Below are 18,903 nucleotides of genomic sequence, written 5' to 3'. Positions count from 1 at the left end.
TCTCTCTCCCGCTCTCTCTCTCTCTCCTCTCTCCCCCTGCTCCTCTCTCTCTCTCTCCCGCTGCTCTCTCTCTCTCTCCCTCTCTCCTCGTCTCGTCTCTCTCCCGCTCCTCTCTCTCTCTCTCCGCTCCTCCTCGCTCTCTCTCCGCTCCTCTCTCTCTCTCCCGCTCTCTCTCCCCTCTCCCCTCCGCTGCTCTCTCTCTCCCGCTGTTCCCTCTCTCTCTCCGCTGCCTCTCTCCTCTCTCTCGCTGCTCTCTCTCTCTCTCCCGTGCTCATCTCCTCCTCTCCCTCTCCTCTCTCCTCTCCTCTCCCATCCCTCTCTCTCCCCTCTCTCTCTCCTCTCCTCTCTCTCTCCCGCTCTCTCTCCCTCCCTCCCTCCTCTCCTCCCTCCCTCCCTCTCTCCCTCCCTCCTCTCTCCTCCTCCTCTCTCTCCCTCCCTCCTCTCTCCCTCTCCCTCCCCTCTCCCTCCCTCCTCTCTCCCCTCCCTCTCTCTCCCTCTCTCTCCCCTCTCCCTCCCTCCTCTCTCCTCTCTCCCTCCTCTTCCCCCTCACCTCTCTCCCTCCTCCTCTCCTCCCTCCCTCTCTCTCCCTCCCTCCTCTCTCCCTCCTCCTCCTCTCCCTCCCTCCTCTCTCCTCCCTCTCTCTCTTCCTCCTCTCCCCTGCTCTCCCTCTCTCCTCCCCTCCCTCTCTCTCTCCCGCTCCTCCGCTCTCTCCTCTCTCCTCTCCTGCTCTCTCTCTCCCGCTCCTCTCTCTCTCTCCCTCTCCCGCTCTCCTCCCCTCTCTCCTCCGCCCTGTCTCTCTCCCCCTCTCTCTCTCCCCCTCCTGCTCTCCCTCCTCCTCTCTCCGCTGCGCTCCTCTCTCTCCCCGCCTCCTCTCTCCCCCTCCTCTCCGTCCCCCTCCTCTCTCCCCCTCCTCTCTCTCCCCTCCTCTCTCCCCCTCCTCTCTCCCCCTCCTCTCTCCCCCTCCTCTCTCCCCCCCTCCTCTCTCCCCCTCCTCTCTCCTCCCCTCTCCTCTCACCTCCTCTCCTCCCCTCCTCTCTCCCCCCTCTCTCCCTCTCTCACCCTCCTCTCTCCCCTCCTTCTCTCCCCTCTCCTCTCCCCCTCCCCTCCTCTCCCCTCCACTCTCCCTCCTCTCCTCCCCTCTCTCCCTCTCCTCTCTCTCTCCCGCTCCTTCTCTCCTCTCCCTCCTCTCTCCCTCTCTCTCTCCCTCCTCTCTCCCTCCTCTCTCCTCTCCCCCTCCTCTCTCTCCCCCTCTCTCTCCTCCCCCTCCTCTCTCTCTCCTCTCTCCCCCTTCCCTCCTCTCTCTCCCCTCCTCTCTCTCCCCCTCCTCTCTCTCCCCCTCCTCTCTCTCCCCCTCCTCTCTCCCCCTCCTCTCTCCCCCTCCTCTCTCTCCCCCTCCTCTCTCCCCCTCCTCTCTCCCCCTCCTCTCTCCCCTCTCCTCTCCCTCTCTCTCCCTCCTCCCTCGCTCTCTCCTCCATCCCTCCCTCCCCCTCCTCTCCCTCCCCCCTCCCTCTCTCTCCTCTCTCCCCTCCTGTCCCTCTCTCTCCCTCGTCCTCTCCCCTCTCTCACCCCTCTCTCCCCCTCCCTCTCCCTCTCCCTCTCTCCCTTCTCTCTCTCCCCTCCCCCTCCCATCCCCCCTCCCCTCCCCATCCCCTCCTCTCTCCCTCTCTCTCCCTCCTCTCCCTCCCTCCTCTCTCCCTCCCTCCTCCCTCCCTCCCCTCCCTCCCTCCTCTCTCCTCCTCTCTCCCTCTCCCCCTCTCCTCTCTCCCCTCCTCTCTCTCTCTCCCGCTCCCCTCGCTCTCTCTCTCGCCCTCCCTCCACTCCTCCCCTCCCCAGCCCCCCTCCCCCGCCCCTCCCTCCTCCCCTCCTCTCTCCCCCTCCTCTCTCTCCCCTCCTCTCTCCCCCTCCTCTCTCCCCCTCCTCTCTCCCCTCCTCTCTCCCCTCCTCTCTCCCCCTCCTCTCTCCCCTCCTCTCCCTCTCCTCCCCTCCTCTCTCCCCCTCCTCTCTCACCCTCCTCTCTCCCATCTCTCCCCTCCTCCTCTCTCTCTCCCTCATCTCCCCCTCCCTCCTCTCTCCCCCTCCCTCCTCTCTCCCCCTCCCCCTCTCCCTCTCTCCCCTCCCCTCTCTCCCCCTCCCCTCCTCTCTTCCCCCTCCCTCCTCTCTCCCCCCTCCTCTCTCCCCCCTCCCTCCTCTCTCCCCCTCCCTCCTCTCTCCCCCTCCTCCTCTCCTCCCCCTACCCCTCCCTCTCTCCCCTCCCTCCTCTCCCCTCTCTCCCCTCCCTCCTCTCTCCCCCTCCCTCCTCTCTCCCCCTCCTCTCTCCCCTCCTCTCCCCTCTCTCCCCTCCCTCCTCTCTCCCCTCCCTCCTCTCTCCCCTCCCTCCTCTCTCCCCCTCCCTCTCTCCCTCCTCTCCCTCCCTCCTCTCTCCCCCTCCTCTCTCCCCTCCCTCTCTCTCGCCTCTCCTCCACCTCCTCCTCCTTCCTCTCTCCTCGCCCTCTCTCCCTCTCTCTCCTCTCTCCCCTTCCTTTCTCTCTCCCTCTCTCCCCCTCCCCCTCCTCTCTCCCTCCACTCTCCCTCCTCTCTCTCCCCTCTCCTCTCTCCCTCCTCTCCCTCCCTCCTCTCTCCCTCCCTCCTCTCTCCCTCCCCTCCCTCCTCTCTCCCCCTCCCTCCTCTCTCCCTCCCTCCCCTCCCCATCCCCTCCTCTCTCCCTCTCTCTCTCCCCTCTCTCTCTCCTCCCTCCTCTCTCCCTCCCTCCCTCCTCTCTCCCTCCCTCCTCTCTCCCTCCCTCCTCTCTTCCCCTCCCTCCTCTCTCCCTCCCTCCTCTCTCCCTCCTTCCACTCTCCTCCCTCCTCTCTCCCTCCCTCCTCTCTCCCTCCCTCCCCTCTCTCTCCCTCCCCTCTCTCTCCCTCCCCTCTCCCTCCCTCCCCTCTCCCTCCCTCCTCTCTCGCCTCTCCCCCTCTCCTCTCTCTCCCTCCTCTCTCTCTCTCCCGCTCCTCGCTCTCTCTCTCCGCTCCTCCTCTCTCCGCTCCTCCCTCTCTCTCCCCGCTCCTCTCTCTCTCTCTCTCCGCTCCTCTCTCTCTCTCTCTCCCGCTGCTCTCTCTCCCGCTGTTCTCTCTCTCTCTCCCCCGCTTCTCTCTCCTCCCGCTTCTCTCTCTCTCTCCCGCTGTTCTCTCTCTCTCTCCCGCTGTTCTCTCTCTCTCTCCCGCTGTTCTCTCTCTCTCTCCCGCTGTTCTCTCTCTCTCTCCCGCTGTTCTCTCTCTCTCTCCCGCTGCTCTCTCTCTCTCTCCGCTGCGCTCTCTCTCTCTCCCGCTGCTCTCTCTCTCTCTCTCTCTCCCCCTCCTCTCTCCCCCCTCCCTCTCTCCCCCTCCTCTCTCCCCTCCTCTCTCCCCCTCCTCTCCTCCCCCCTCCTCTCTCCCCCTCCTCTCTCCCCCTCCTCTCTCTCCCCCCTCCTCTCTCGCCCCCCTCCTCTCTCTCTCCCTCCTCTCCTCCCCCTCCTCTCTCTCTCCCTCCTCTCTCTCCCCCTCCTCTCTCTCCCCCCTCCTCTCTCTCCCCCCTCCTCTCTCTCCCCCTCCTCTCCCCCTCCTCTCCCCCTCCTCTCCCCCTCCTCTCCCCCTCCTCTCCCCCCTCCTCTCCCCCTCCTCTCCCCCTCCTCTCCCCCTCCTCTCTCCCCCTCCTCTCTCCCCCTCCTCTCTCCCCTCCTCTCTCCACTCGCCTCTCCTCTCACCGCCCTCCTCCCCTCCTCTCTCCCACCCTCCCTCCTATCTCCTCGCCCTCTCTCCCTCTCTCTCCTCTCTCCCCTTCCTTTCTCTTTCCCTCTCCTCTCCCCCTCTCCCCCTCCCCCTCCTCTCTCCTCTCTCCCTCTCTCTCCTTCCTCTCCCCTCCCCCCTCCCCTCCCCCTCCTCTCCCCATCCCCCCTCCCCTCCCCATCCCCTCCTCTCTCCCTCTCTCTCTCCCTCCTCTCTCTCTCCCTCCTCTCCCTCCTCTCTCTCTCTCTCTCCCCTCCTCTCTCTCTCTCCCGCTCCTTGCTCCTCTCTCTCTCCCGCTCCTCGCTCTCTTCTCTCTCCCGCTCCTCGCTCTCTCTCTCCCGCTCCTCGCTCTCTCTCTCCCGCTCCTCGCTCTCTCCTCTCCCGCCTCCTCGCTCTCTCTCTCCCGCTCCTCTCTCTCTCCCCGCTCCTCTCTCTCTCTCCCGCTGCTCTCTCTCTCTCCCGCTGTTCTCTCTCTCTCTCTCCCGCTGTTCTCTCTCTCTCTCTCCCGCTGCTCTCTCTCTCCCGCTCCTCTCTCTCTCTCTCCCGCTCCTCTCTCTCTCTCTCTCTCTCTCCCCCCTCCTCTCTCCTTCCCCCTCCTCTCTCCCCCTCCTCTCTCCCCCTCCTCTCTCCCCCTCCTCTCTCTCCCCCTCCTCTCTCTCCCCCCTCCCCTCTCTCCCCCTCCCCTCTCTCCCCCTCCCCTCTCTCCCCCTCCCCTCTCTCCCCCTCCCCTCTCTCCCCTCCCCTCTCTCCCCCTCCCCTCTCTCCCCCTCCCCTCTCTCCCCCTCCCCCTCTCTCCCCTCCCCTCTCTCCCCCCTCCTCTCTCCCCCCTCCTCTCTCCCCCCCTCTCTCCCCCTCTCTCTCCCCCTCCTCTCTCTCCCCCTCCTCTCTCCCCCTCCTCTCTCTCCCCCTCCTCTCTCTCCCCCTCCTCTCTCTCCCCCTCCTCTCTCTCCCCCTCCTCTCTCTCCCCCTCCTCTCTCTCCCCCTCCCTCTCTTCCCCCTCCTCTCTCTCCCCTCCTCTCTCCCCCCACTCCTCTCTCCCCCCCCTCCTCTCTCACCCCCCTCCCCCTCTCTCTCCCCCCCTCTCCCCCCTCCTCTCCTCCCCCTCCTCTCCCCCCCCTCCCCCCCCCCTCCTCTCTCCTCCTCTTTTTCCCCATTTGCTCTAGAATCTTCACAAGTCAAAACCTATTGGTTAATTCAACAAACCTAACTTATCAATCAACTGAATTTTTTATATTAAATGGCAAAAATGAAATATTTTATTGTATATGTAATTAAAGAAACACTGACTGCATTTTGAGAAAATCTGCAGAAAATAAAATACCCAACATCATAACTATATTGATAAAAATAAAGCATGGTCTTAAATCAGGATATTACATTTAAGAGAAAGTTTAGATGAGTACATAGATGGGGAGGGGTTATGGACCACTATGGTCCAGGTGCATGTCAATGGAACTTGGAAGAATAACAGGTCAGCATGGACTAAATCAGGGGGTCACCAACCTTTTTTGCACCACGGACCGCCGTTGGGGGAGGGGTATTCACCACGACCGGAATATAGGTGATAAGTGGCCACTTATGAGTGGCCAATACACTCAATTTCTTTTCTAAAAGGGGTTGTTTAACAAATTTAATATTTAAACACACAGCGCATATTTTCCTCGCATGAACATAGTGATAAGTCAATTATAACTCACTTATAAGTCAATAACATCATAACATTTAAGTAACATTTGGATATTAAACACACTGTGCATATTTTCCTCGCATGAACATATAAAATCATTGCAACACACCAGTGAGCGAACCAGGTAAGGACCAGAGGTCCCTGTACCGGGGCCGTGGTGGTCGCAGTCCTGAGAGAGCGACTGACCCGAGCGAGGAGTGCGACAGGGCACGTGTCCGCCCCCCTTGTAGGTAGGTAGGATCCTATTGGCCAACAAAAGTTTGGCTCGAGGGATGACTTTCAGTAGATCGCAGCGAGGTAGCTGCTCTGCTACTTATGAATCCCTGAGCCCGAGTTAGGTCATCTGCGAATATTTTAGCACCAGTTTCTCCACGAACATTTGGTGTGTCTAAACAGGTTTAGAGGTGGTGCCCATCTGTCTGCGCTCCAGGCCAGTAGCAACGGTGCTTCTTGCCAGCCATGTGAGGTGGGCCGGTTACCTGAGGTCAACCAGTGATCCCTGGCGCTGGGGTATCACAGCATTTAGGCGACTGATGACCTTGCGTGCGTTCAAGTTCAACAGTGGGCGTGACGGAATGAGGAAACATGCAGCTGACTCACATCATTTCATATCGCCAAATCATGTTGTTTCCTTGTGGCCCGGTGGTTGGGGACCACTGGACTAGATCGGCCAAAGAGCCTATTTCTGCATTGTAGTGCTCACCACCATCTGATGAGGCATTTGTGTTATAATTTAAACATTTGAAGGTAAATCACTTGCTAGAGTGCTTGTGATAGAACTGGCTGAGTTTACAACTTTTCTGCAGCTTTTTTTGATCCTGAGCTTTAGTGCTGCCATATCAGACAGTGGGGCAACCGGTTAGGATACTCTCACATCTGTAAAAATTTGCTGGAGTCTTCGGTGACATACCAATTCTTAACAATTTCTAATGAAATATAGCCACTGTTGTGTCTTTTTTGTAATTGCATCAATATGCTGGGTCCAGGATAGATCTTCTGAGATGTTGACATCCAGTACTTGAAACTGCTCACTTTTTCCATTGCTGATCCCTCGATAAAGGGATCTCCTGTTCTCCTGATTTTTTCCTTCTTAAAGATCACCGTCAATTCTTTGGTCTTACTGATGTCGAGGTGTCATCCCCTTTATCTATTGAGATGTTCCCACAACCAATGATCTCAGTTTAAGAACTCTTTATGTCATTATTTCATGCTCTTGTTATTTATTGCTATTTCTTTATATTTGCATTTGCACAGTTGTCTTCAATGCTCTCGCTCTTTAGTTGATCCTGTTTTACAGACATTATTCAATAGATTTGTAGAGTATACCTGCAGAAAAAAGAATCTCAGGGTTGTATATGGGTGACATGTATATACTCTGATAATAAATTTTTCTTTGAATTTTGAACTTTAAAATTTTTGTGGTCTAACTGCAACTTGAACTAGATTTTGATCTTGTTGGCTGGTTATTTCACAAAGTGGTTTGTTTGTCCAGTAAAGGAAGCACTAAATGTTCACTCCTAACCTTTTAATACAAAGTCATGTAAAAATGCCTTTTAAGACCTGGCATTTACGATGACCTGTGCTCAGTACTGCCAGCATTTGAAGAAGTATGTTTCCTTTTAGGGAGGGGATTTTGTTCCATTTGACTGGTCTCAGTCGGAAAAAAGACTTAAGCCTTTTATCAGTGAAAGTTGCTGGATCACCATCTCCAAGACTGATCATACAAGGTTCTTAGGCTTCTCAATTTAATGCAGTTTCTGCAGTCTGATTACTTGTAAAACTGAATAACAGCTGATTTTCTTTGGCTTTAATACCTCAGACATGGAAAATTATAAACTGAGATTTGCAAGTTGGTTGCAATTGTTTACTTAATCAAGTGAAGAATTATTAGATAGAACATTACAGCACAGTACAGGTTCTTTGGCCCACAATGTCGTTCAGCCCTTTTATCCTACTTAAGATCAATCTGATCCTTCCCTCCCACATATCATCCACGTGCTATATAGAATGTTAGTGATTCAACAAAGTTTTGACTTGACCTTTGTTAAATAGCTTTAAAAAAAATACTCATCGGGTCAAGCAGCATCTGTGAAGGAGGAGGAATAGTCGACATTTCCACCCAATCGATCTGTTTTTGATTAGTTAATCTGATTGTATATTTGTAGCAGCTATTTTGTTTCTATTGCATCCTGTGAGCTCTGTCTTTGCAAAAACGAATGTATGTTTTATTAAATCAATTTGTCTTAGTCCTTTTCAAAGGATCTGTCATCCTCTGCTCAAGAAGCTGCTGGTCAGAATCCCAGCAATTCATGTAGAAATGAAAGTTATATGCTTTCTCAGTTTTTATTCTTCAGTGGAAGCAAGATCACTAGCATCTAGTTCTGTTTCCTATGCCTTATGGTCTTAATAGGTTTCTTGATTAGTAAGGTATCAAAAATTATGGGGAGAAAGCAAGAGAATGGGGTCGAGAGGGATAATAAATCAGCCATGATAGAATGGAGGAGACTTGATGGTCTGAATGGCCTATTTCTACTCCAATGTGCTATGGTCCATTATTCTCTTTTACATCACATCATTATCACTACCCTATATATACTGTATAAAATGGTTTGCTTCCAGTGGAGAAAATAATAATTTAGCTTGGGAATTTGTTGAGAAAGTCATTCCTGTTGGGTGCAGCTGAATGTGCTATGCACTGTTTCGGTCCATTGGACACCACCTCTGGAATACTCATAACAGTGCCTACCAGGAATGATTTCCTAGGCAGATGTTTCCATGTAGGAAGGGAGTGCAGATGAAAGACCAATGACCGCTAACCCAGAGAGTAGTTCAAATGTGGACCTTAATATCAAAGGTAGTCATAGAATCAAGTAGTGCAATCACTCGAGTTGAGTATGATGATCTCCTAAGAGGTTGTCTATTGGTGGGTTTTCAGGTGGCTGTGGGGGCCAAACCGGATCCACTATAAATCCAGGATGTTGGGGTGGGATTCCCTGAATGGGGAATGCTTGTATGTAACTTTGTTTAATGTGGGGAGGCTGATGGAGAGGGCAACCAACACACACTCCTTGACAGATCAGGGTCAGGGACCAGTGGCATGAATGCAAGATGGCTAGGACCCTTCACTACTGCATTCTTCCTCTGCCTTCACTGCTATTGTGATGTGTCATCATCTTACGCCAGCCCCACTATTGAGGCCTTGGTTGGATCACTCTCTGTCTGGAACATCCCTCTTGAGCTTACCGCCATGGGTGACCCTACTAGGAGCTAAGCTTCAGATGGCATCACTCTTGGAATCTCAGGAACTCATAATTTTCTCCTCCGCAACAAGGTTGCGATCCTCAGAGAAGATTCATGCAGCATGGTCATAGAGTGTGGAAGCAGACCCTTCGGCCCAACTGGTCCATACCAATGAGGATGCTCATCCTATTTTCCTATGCTTGGCTCATATCTCTTTACACCTTTCCTCTCCCTTTAACTGTCCAAATGTCTTTTTTTAATGTTACTAGTAGAAAATTCCATATGTATATCACACCTTCTGTATAAAACAAAAAGTCTCCCTTAAGTTCCTATTAAATTTTACCCCTCTCAACTTAAACCTATGCCCTTGAGTTCACAGTTCCCCAAACCTTGGGAAAAGACTGTGTGCATTCACCCTGTCTATGCCCTTCGTGATTTTTTACATCTCTATAAGATCACAGCCTCCGATGCTGCCTGACTAGTCATTGAAGCTAATAGTGTCCAGAACATTTAAGTGAAGTTGGTTAACTGCCTGTTGGAGAAATTTGTGAAGGATCGGTTTACATTGAGAACTGAAGAAGGTGAGAGTTGCTGGCATAAAAACATAATTCCTGGCATGGAGTACTTCATCTAGGATGAGTGATGTGTTTCTTTGTTATTCCTATGCTGTTTTCTATATACTCATGTGTACATGTAATGAGGTTAATAATGTCCTTTTATGAAAAAAATTCTGTTTCTCATTCTGTGTGGAATGATCCTTAAGAGCAGTATTATGGGTTGCATAACCTCATAATACTTAGCAAAAGTGTTTGTGAGCTTAAGCTATGAGTGTTGGTGGAATGAGTAAGAGTAGGCTTGGAATATTAGAGCAAAGGCAAGCTCTGACCACCTGTATGCAGTTTATAGTATCTGGCGATGGATAACAAATTGGAGGCAGAAATCCCTGATCAAGGATCACCTTTATTCACTGTATAGATTTACAAGTATTAGAAAATGCTCTGGTGTATTGGTGCGACATGAAACAAAATACAACATTCAACAGTTATAAAGAAAAAATATTTTTAAAAAAGGTTATTGATGAATACAGAATAAATTGTGCATAATACATAGATACCAGCAATGTAAACAGCATTGTAACAAATGGTTTAAAATGTTTACTGTACAGTACAGAGGTAATAGAGAATTAGGGGGTGGGTAACAAATGGTTGTTCAGATTAACTTTCTAGGGGAACAAACTTTTATGATGGCATGAATCTTTTGTTTTAATAGCCCTATAGTGCTTTCCAGAAGGGAGCTTTTGCAAAAGGCAGTTTGCTGGGTGGGTAGTGTCTGCAGTTATTTTTCTTGCCCACTTCTTTGTCCTGGACACATGCAAGTCCTGCAGTGATGGTAGACTGCAGCCAATGACCTTTTCTGCTGACCTGACAGTTCTCTGTAGATTTCTTATATTGTGTAAGGATGCTGCACCAAACCAGACAGTAACGTGTGGATGCTGTCAATAATGACAGTGTCCCACGTTCATCCATCCTTTAGCCTTTTTCTGCAATGTATGCTAACCCAAGTATTAAGATGCCAGTTATAACCTACCCCTCGCCCACCAAGAGGATCACCTCAATATTTTTGAGTGATCGAGCTCAGAAATTTCACGGTCTAACTGACTCAGATTTTAAACTGTACGTTTGAAAATATGTAATCTTCACAGTAATTTGTGCAAATGTGCAGAGAAGTAAGAAGGAAATTAATTATGCTTCAGGATTTACAGAAAGCTTACAAAAAGCACAATGAATAGACTTGCAGAGCCATGTTATTTTCCTTCCTTCGTAGGTATGGAATATTTGACCGCTGTCGAGAGCTTGTGGAGGCAGGTTATGATGTACGGCAACCTGATAAAGAAAATGTAACGCTTCTTCACTGGGCTGCTATCAATAATAGAATTGATCTGAGCAGGTAGGTCTTTAAGGTCATAAATTTTACTTGAAACTGTCATTGCATAATTGTTAAAAATACATTAAATAGTTATTAAACAACAGTGTGTCCATTAGCAAATCGAGGCTTGATCATGGTCTGGTTTACATGGAACCTATAGACCCACTTTTAAAGACTACAGCTGAGTATTATTTATTCACTTTTTTATTGCTTGCACGATTTGTCTTCTTTTGAACAATCATTGTTTGTCAATCTTTGTTTTTCATAAATTCTTTTGCATTTCTATATTTTCCTTTAAATCGCTGCAAGAAAACGAACCTCAAGGTCATAGGTGATGATGTTTGCATACTTTGATAGTAAATTTACTTTCAACTTTGAATGTCTCATCCAAGATCATGTTTCACTGTTACTGAATCTGGTGTGTTTAAGTGAAACCTGCTTTCTGTCCATTTCTGCCGCATTATAAATTGCAATCTTGGATTCACAGATTATATAATATCTCTAATATAATATGTAATATTGGCCAGATGGAGCGCATGGTTGAAACCAGCATCAAGGAGCATAGGAAGTGTATCTATATGAGTTACTTGGAGCAACTGGTGGCAGCAGAACGTTGCATATGCAATGACCACGGGATTTATTTCGGTACAAAACTATGGTTTTTGGGACTGCCTGGTGAAGCAAACCATTGAAATAAGAGTAGAGAATAAGAATTTCAACAGAGATGAAGGTCTCACTCTAAGTAAGAACTGGAATATGATTTTAAACAAGGCAGGACAGCAGAAACCTGATTGATTGAGAACTAGCCAATCAGGAGGGATGGACATCGAAAGTCGAGTATATATACCACTGGACTAGACAGGCCTAAGCATCATCCCTGATGAATATGGTGGAGTTCGTCATTGAAACGTCAGTTAAAATCGTCATATACTCCGAGAAAGCACTAGATCCTTTTTTTAAGCATTAAATCCTTTTTTATATAATATCTGGTAATAAAAAAACTGAATCAAAAATTATCCAGAAACATGACATAGAATATGGACAATGGTGTAGGTTTACAAGTCACACCAGAAGTTAAAATCATAGTTATACAAAATGGAAACAGGCCATTGACCTAACATGTTCAAAGCATCTTCCTCAGCTAGTCCCATTTGCCTGCTTTTGGACTATAGACCTCTAAACCTTTCCTATCTGTGAAAATGTCCAAAAATCTTTTAAATGTTGTAATTGTATCTACCTCTACCACTTCCTCTGGCAGCTCATTCCATATCAGAGCCCCATTCATTCATTTCTTTTGACTTTTATATCAGGCTGGGATACATTTCATCAGGCCTGGGGATTTATCCACATTTAAAGATAGCTAAAATATCTTGATGTTCCAAAAATGTTACTGGTTAGGGTTAGTGAGTTGTGAGCATGCTATGTTGGTGCAAGAATCCTAGGACATTCTCAGACTGTATTGTTGTTGACTCAAACAATGCATTTCACTGCATGTTTTGATGTACATTTGACAAATAAAGTTAATCTTTAAATATCAGGGAGAATTAATCATTATGGTTAAAATCCTAATTTAAGGAACTCCTTCCTTAACAACTCTGTGGGTACCCACACCTCAGGGACTGCAGCGGTTCAAGAAGGCAGCTCACCACCATCTTCTCAAGGGCAATTAAAGAGACTGAGACAAACTGAAATTTAACAAAATGCAAATAAACAGAAACTGTACTTCAAATGTGGCATAACTAATGTTTTATACTTAACACCTTCTATAATTAATGTTTTGACTAATGAAAGCAAGCACAGCATTTGCGGCCTTTGCCACCCTGTCCATTTATGGTGCCACTTTCAGGAGCTATGCACTTGCACCCCAAGATTCCCATGTACATTCTTGCTCTCAAGGGCATTTTACTGAATACTTCTCTCTTCAATTTGACTTCTCAAAATGCATCACCTCACACTTGCTGGATTAAACTCCATCTGTCACAGTCTGCTCATATTTCCAACTGGTCTTTCTCCAAAAGTTCATAAAGACATGAGGCACAGAAACAGAATTAGGCTATGTGGCCCATTGATCTTGCTCCACCATTTGATCATGGCTGATTTATTAGTTCCTCTCAACCCTATTCTGCAATCAACTTCTACTTTAAATACATCCAATGATTTGTCCTCCACACCCATCTGTGCCAATGATTTCCATATATTCATTGGCTTCTGGCTAAATAAATTCCTGCTCATCTCTCTTTGGAAGGGACATCCTTGTATTCTGAGGCTGTGCCTTTTAGTCCTGGACTCTACTACTACTGAAACATCTTCTCCACATCCACTCGATCAAGTGTTTCTCATATGTTAATCCTTTGATTCCCAGAATCATTCTTGTAAACCTACTCTGGATCCTTTCCAATGTCTGCACATCCCTTCTTACAAAAGGGACCCAAAACAGCTCAAAACAGGGTAATGAATCTATGTAATTCATTGCCACTGACAACTGTAGAGACCAAGTCATTAGGTCTATTCAAATCTTAGGCTGATACCTTCTTAATTAGTAAGGATGTCAAAATTTATGAGAAGAAGGGAGGAAAGGAAATAGGAATAGGAAGGGAATAGGGTTGAAAGGAAATACAACTCTACCATGATGAAATGGGGAAGCAGACTGGATGGGCCTAATTCTGTTCCTCTGTCTTATGGTTGGACTTCTGAATCCCAAATCATGTCAGTAGTGCCAGGTTCACTATTTGTCTGGGTTATTTGTATAAGCAAAGTTAAGAATGCTTCATCTCATGCAGTCTTTGACACGCCAAACCACAAGGCACCATGAACTACAGCAGCGAGGTTACTCTTAGGGAGGGGTTGTTTTTAGATTTTCCAGTTTATTTCATATTAAGGTTGTTAATTTTAAAATACTCTTCTTTCCTTCCTTTAATTTTTCAGTGTACAATGTTTTCCGTCTAGTAATAGATTGATTTTATGTCTATCCAGAATATTTATTTTCATCAGAATTTTATCACAATCTTCTTGTACTGTACTTTTTTTTAACAGATATTTTGTATCCAGGATTGAGCATATTAGCACAGTGGATAAAATGACTATCCCTTCTTCATTGGGACCTGAAATTTGATCATCCAAACTCCTTGGACTGCAGTCTTGTTTGTTCATTGGCTTGTTGTGAGCCTGTACTGTAACTGAGTCTGTTCACTATCACCCAGTGTTTGATCGTCGTCCCAGAAATGAACATGCCAGCCAGTTTACATACATTTAAGTCACAGAGTAATCTCATGGAAACAGGCCTTTTGGTCCAATTTGTCCATGCTGACTACAGTCCCTATCAGGCAATTCCTGATTGTTCCGTGTTTGGCCCATATCACTCAGAAACCTTCCTATCCATGTGCTTATCCAAATATCTTGGAAATGTTGTTAATTTACCTATCTCATCCACTCTCTCTGGCAGCTATTCCATACACGCACCACCTTCTATTTGGTCTCTTTAGGTCCCTTTTGAATATTTCATATTAAGACCATAAGACTTAGGAACAGAATTAGGCCATCTGGCCCACCAAGTCTGCTCTGTCGTTCAGTCATGGCTGATCAATTTTCCTCCCTTCTTAGCCCCACTCTCTGGCCTTCTCCCCGTAACCTTTGATGCCGTACCCAATCAAGAACCTATCAAGCTCTGCCTTAAATACACCCGATGACCCAGACTCCACAGCTGCCTGTGGTAATAAATTCTACATTTTTCACCTTAATCCTGTAGTATTTAGCTCCCCAACAAATGGTAAAAATCTATAGGTGTTCATAGTTTCTGTGCCCCGCGTAATTTTATATACATCCAACAAATAAATTATTAACGTTCTTGCAAGGAGGGATAGTGTCCATGGTGTGCTGGGACATTTTATTTCCAGTAGTATAATGCTTCATTACTCATAGTCTTTAAAAGAGTATGTCGTGAAATATTCTAATATTTCTCCTTGAGAGCAATTTTAAAAAATTTGTTTATAGATATAACATGGTAACAGGGTCTGCCAGCCCATTTGCACCCAGTTAACCTATTAAACCGTGCATTTTTGGAATGTGAGAGGAAATCGGAGCCCCCAATGGAAAACCATGCAGTCACAGAGAGAACATACTGATAATGGCAGAATTGAACCCAGGTCACTGGCTCTAACCTCTATTAATCTTTGAAAATTACAGTGACAGTTCTGCTTCTAAGATCCATGTGAAAGTTTTTTTTCTTGGTCTTGTTTGTCGGGATAATGTGTGGTTAAAGATGTATACACATTAAATCCTGAATGGCATCAAGGACAAAATGCATCAACTGATTCCATAGCAACTTAACCTATTTTTAATGCCTTGCAGCTTGAAACGTCCTGTGAATTAGTTGAGTCAAAGATGTTTGGATGAGTGTTTCTCTAGTGCAGCCTAGTCCTGCTGATGCAATCATTATTTACTCTTTTTCAGATATTACATTTCTAAAGGTGCGATTGTGGATCAGCTGGGAGGAGACCTGAATTCCACCCCTCTGCACTGGGCAACAAGGTAAAGGTTCATGTGCTCTTGTACTTCCTCAGAGAACTAATCCTGGGCTTTTGGTAGTGATAAGCCACATTATGGAACCCATGCATCAAAATCGTGGAAACAGCCTGGATTGCTTTGAGATGTATATTTTAATTTTATTTCGAGGTACAGCACAGTAACAGACTCTCAGGCCCAGTGAAGTCTGTGCAACTTAGTTCACCCATGACCAACTAACCTACTAACCTGTACATCTTTAAAATGTGGGAGGAAACCAGAGCACCCAGAGAAAACCCACGTGGTCATGGGAGGAATGTACAAACTCTTTACAGAGAACGATGGAATTGAACCCGGGTCGCTGGCGCTGTAATACATATATCCAAAATTAAAAACAGAATCCGGCCTTAAACAATCTATAACTGACCCGTCTGTTTTGACCCTCGCTAGAAACATATGTTTTGTGCAAGTCTTCAAATGTGTTTTTTTTTACAATGGTAAATATTTCACCAAATTGTTTATCGGTTTGAAACATTTGAAGGCGTGCATACAATACATTACACAGAAATAAGGCCATTTTGTTAAGCCAGCCTAATCCATTGAAGTATCTTACCATGCTTCCACTTCTTTCATGTTCTATTTGCTCTGACTTTGAGTTTCACTTTCTGATCACTTTGGGTAGATTGGGATAATACCTTTCTTTTATTGGATTTAATCCATTTTTTAAGGAATAGAAATAATTGTACCCCCATAGAGGAATTCTTTGTGATCTGGAAAGGCTCTTGGCAACTTAACAAGTGAGACCTTTTTTAGCAGTTGATTTATAAGCTTTTGCCTGATATGGGAAGTTATAAAAAGGATCTCAGTTTATTAACCCTTGATACAAATCTGTATGTGGCCTTGATAAGCTATGGTCTGGCTGTAATAGTTCAAAGTAAAAATTTTTATCAGGGTACATACATGTCACCATATACAACTCTGAGATTCTTTTTCCTGTGGGCATACTCAGCAAATCTATAGAATAGTAACTGTAAACTGGATCAATGAGAGGGAGGATGGGCAGGTGATGGAGAAGGGATGCGCTCAGACCGAAGGCTTGAGATGTATCTGATTTAGTGCAAGGAGTGTTGTGAACAAAGCGAATGAGCTTAGAGCGTGGATCAGTACATGGAGATATGATGTGGTGGCCATTACAGAGACTTGGATGGCTCAGGGGCAGGATTGGTTACTTCAAGTGCCGGGTTTTAGATGTTTCAGGAAGGACAGGGAGGGAGGCAAAAGAGGTGGGGGCATGGCACTGTAGATCAGAGATAGTGTCACGGCTGCAGAAAAGGTGGATGCCATGGAGGGATTGTCTACAGAGCTTCTGTGGGTGGAGGTTAGGAACAGGAAGGGGTCAATAATTTTACTGGGTGTTTTTTTATGGGCCGCCCAATAGTATTGGGGATATTGAGGAGCAGATAGGAAACAGATCCTGGAAAGGTGTAATAATAACAGAGTTGTCATGATGGGAGATTTTAATTTCCCAAATATCAATTGGTATCTCCCGAGAGCAAGGAGTTTAGATGGGATGGAGTTTGTTAGGTGTGTTTAGGAAGGTTTCTTGACACAGTATATAGATAAGCCTACAAGAAGAGAGGCTGTACTTGATTTGATATTGGGAAACGAACCTGGTCAGGTGTCAGATCTCAGTGGGAGAGCATTTTGGAGATGGTGATAATAATCCTATCTCCTTTTCTATAGCATTGGAGAGAGATAGGAACAGACAAGTTCGGAAAGCGTTTAATTGGAGTAAGGGGAATTATGAGGCTATCAGGCAGGAAATTGGAGGCTTAAATTGGAAACAGATGTCCTCAGGGAAAAGTACAGAAAAAATGTGGCAATGGGATATTTGTGTGGAGTTCTGCATTGGTACGTTCCAATGAGACAGGGAAGTTATGGTAGGGTACAGAAACCATGGTGTACAAAGGCTGTAATAAATTAGTCAAGAAGAAAAGAAAAGCTTACAAAAGGTTCAGAGAGCTAGGTAATGTTAAAGATCTAGAAGATTATAAGGCTACAGGAAGAAGCTTAAGAAGGAAATTAGGAGAGCCAGAAGGGGCCATGAGAAGGCCTTAGCGGGCAGAATTAAGGAAAACCCAAAGGCATTCTACAAGTATGTGAAGAGCAAAAGATGTGAAAGAACAGGACCTATCAAGTGTGACAGTGGGAAAGTGTGTATGGAACCAGAAGAAATAGCAGAGGTACTTAATGAATACTTTACTTCAGTATTCACTATGGAAAAGGATCTTGGTGATTGTAGTGATGACTTTCAGTAGACTGAAAAGCTTGAGCATGTAGATATTAAGAAAGAGGATGTGCTGGAGCTTTCGGAAAGCATCAAGTTGGATAAGTCACCATTACCGGACAGAATGCACCCTAAGCTACTGTGGGAGGCGAGGGAGGAGATTGCTGAGCCTCTGGGGATGATCTTTGAATCATCAATGGGGATGGGAGAGGTTCTGGAGGATTGGAGGGTTGCAGATGTTGTTCCTTTATTCAAGAAAGGGAGTAGAAATAGCCCAGGAAATTATAGACCAGTGAGTCTTACCTCAGTGGTTGGTAAGTTGATGGAGGAGGTCCTGAGAGGCAGGATTTATGAACATTTACAGAGGTATAATATAATTAGGAGTAGTCAGCATGGCTTTGTCAAGGGCAGGTCATGCCTTACGAGCATGATTGAATTTTTTGAGGATGTGACTAAGCACATTGATGAAGGAAGAACAGTAGATGTAGTGTATATGGATTTCAGCAAGGTACAATGCAAGGTTTATTGAGAAAGTAAGAAGGCATGGGATCCAAGGAGGCATTGCTTTGTAGATCCAGAACTGGCTTGCCCACAGAAGGCAAAGAGTGGTTGTAGATGGGTCATATTCTGCATGGAGGTCGATGACCAGTGGTGTGGCTCAGGGATCTGTTCTGGGACCTTACTCTTCATGATTTTTATAAGTGACCTGGATGAGGAAGTGGAGGGATGGGTTAGTAAGTTTGCTGATGACACAAAGGTTGGAGGTGTTGTTGATAGTGTGGAGGGCTGTCAGAGGTTACAGCGGGACATTGACAGGATGCAAAACTGGGCTGAGAAGTGGCAGATGGCGTTCAATCCAGATAAGTGTGAGGTGGTTCATTTTGGTAGGTCAAATATGATGGCAGAATATAATATTAATGGTAAGCCTTTTGGCAGTGTGGAGGATCAGAGGGATCTTGGGGTCCGAGTCCATAGGATGCTCAAAGCAGCTGTGTAGGGTTGACTCTGTGGTTAAGAAGGCGTATAGTATATTGGCCTTCATCAATCGTGGAATTGAATTTAAGAGCTGAGAGGTAATGTTGCAGCTATAAAGGACCCTGGTCAGGCCCCACTTGGAGTACTGTGCTCAGTTCTGGTCGCCTCACTCCAGGAAGGATGTGGAAGCCATAGAAAGAGTGCAGAGGAGATTTACAAGGATGTTGCCTGGATTGGGGAGCATGCATTATGAGAATAGGTCAAGTGATCTCGGCCTTTTCTCCTTGGAGCGAAGGAGGATGAGAGGTGACCTGATAGAGGTGTATAAGATGATGAGAGGCATTGATCATGTGGATAGTCAGAGGCTTTTTCCCAGGGCTGAAATGGTTGCCACAAGAAGACACAGGTTTAAGGTGCTGGGAAGTAGGTACAGAGGAGATGTCAGGGTTAAATTTTTTACTCAGAGTGGTGAGTGCCTGGAATGGGCTGCTGGCAATGGTGGTGAAGGTGGACATGATAGGATCTTTTAAGAGGCTTTTAGATAGGTA

The 18,903-nt window shown here is 47.0% G+C and overlaps 1 protein-coding gene across 3 annotated transcripts in view; it reads left to right on the top strand.

The window, feature by feature from the left end:
- Window positions 1–18,903, top strand: part of zdhhc17 (zDHHC palmitoyltransferase 17) — a 151,525-nt gene that overhangs the window by 55,017 nt on the left and 77,605 nt on the right. For all 3 annotated transcript variants that reach the window (XM_073058760.1, XM_073058759.1, XM_073058758.1), the window contains exons 3-4: window positions 10,492–10,614; window positions 15,043–15,120. In XM_073058760.1, coding sequence (XP_072914861.1) covers window positions 10,492–10,614; window positions 15,043–15,120 — 201 coding nt within the window. The remainder of the gene's footprint in view (window positions 1–10,491; window positions 10,615–15,042; window positions 15,121–18,903) is intronic.

This window comes from Hemitrygon akajei, chromosome 10, assembly GCF_048418815.1.
Source record: "Hemitrygon akajei chromosome 10, sHemAka1.3, whole genome shotgun sequence".
Taxonomy (NCBI): domain Eukaryota; kingdom Metazoa; phylum Chordata; class Chondrichthyes; order Myliobatiformes; family Dasyatidae; genus Hemitrygon; species Hemitrygon akajei.
Note: the sequence above shows the minus strand (reverse complement) of the source record. Positions and strands in the feature narration are given on the sequence as shown.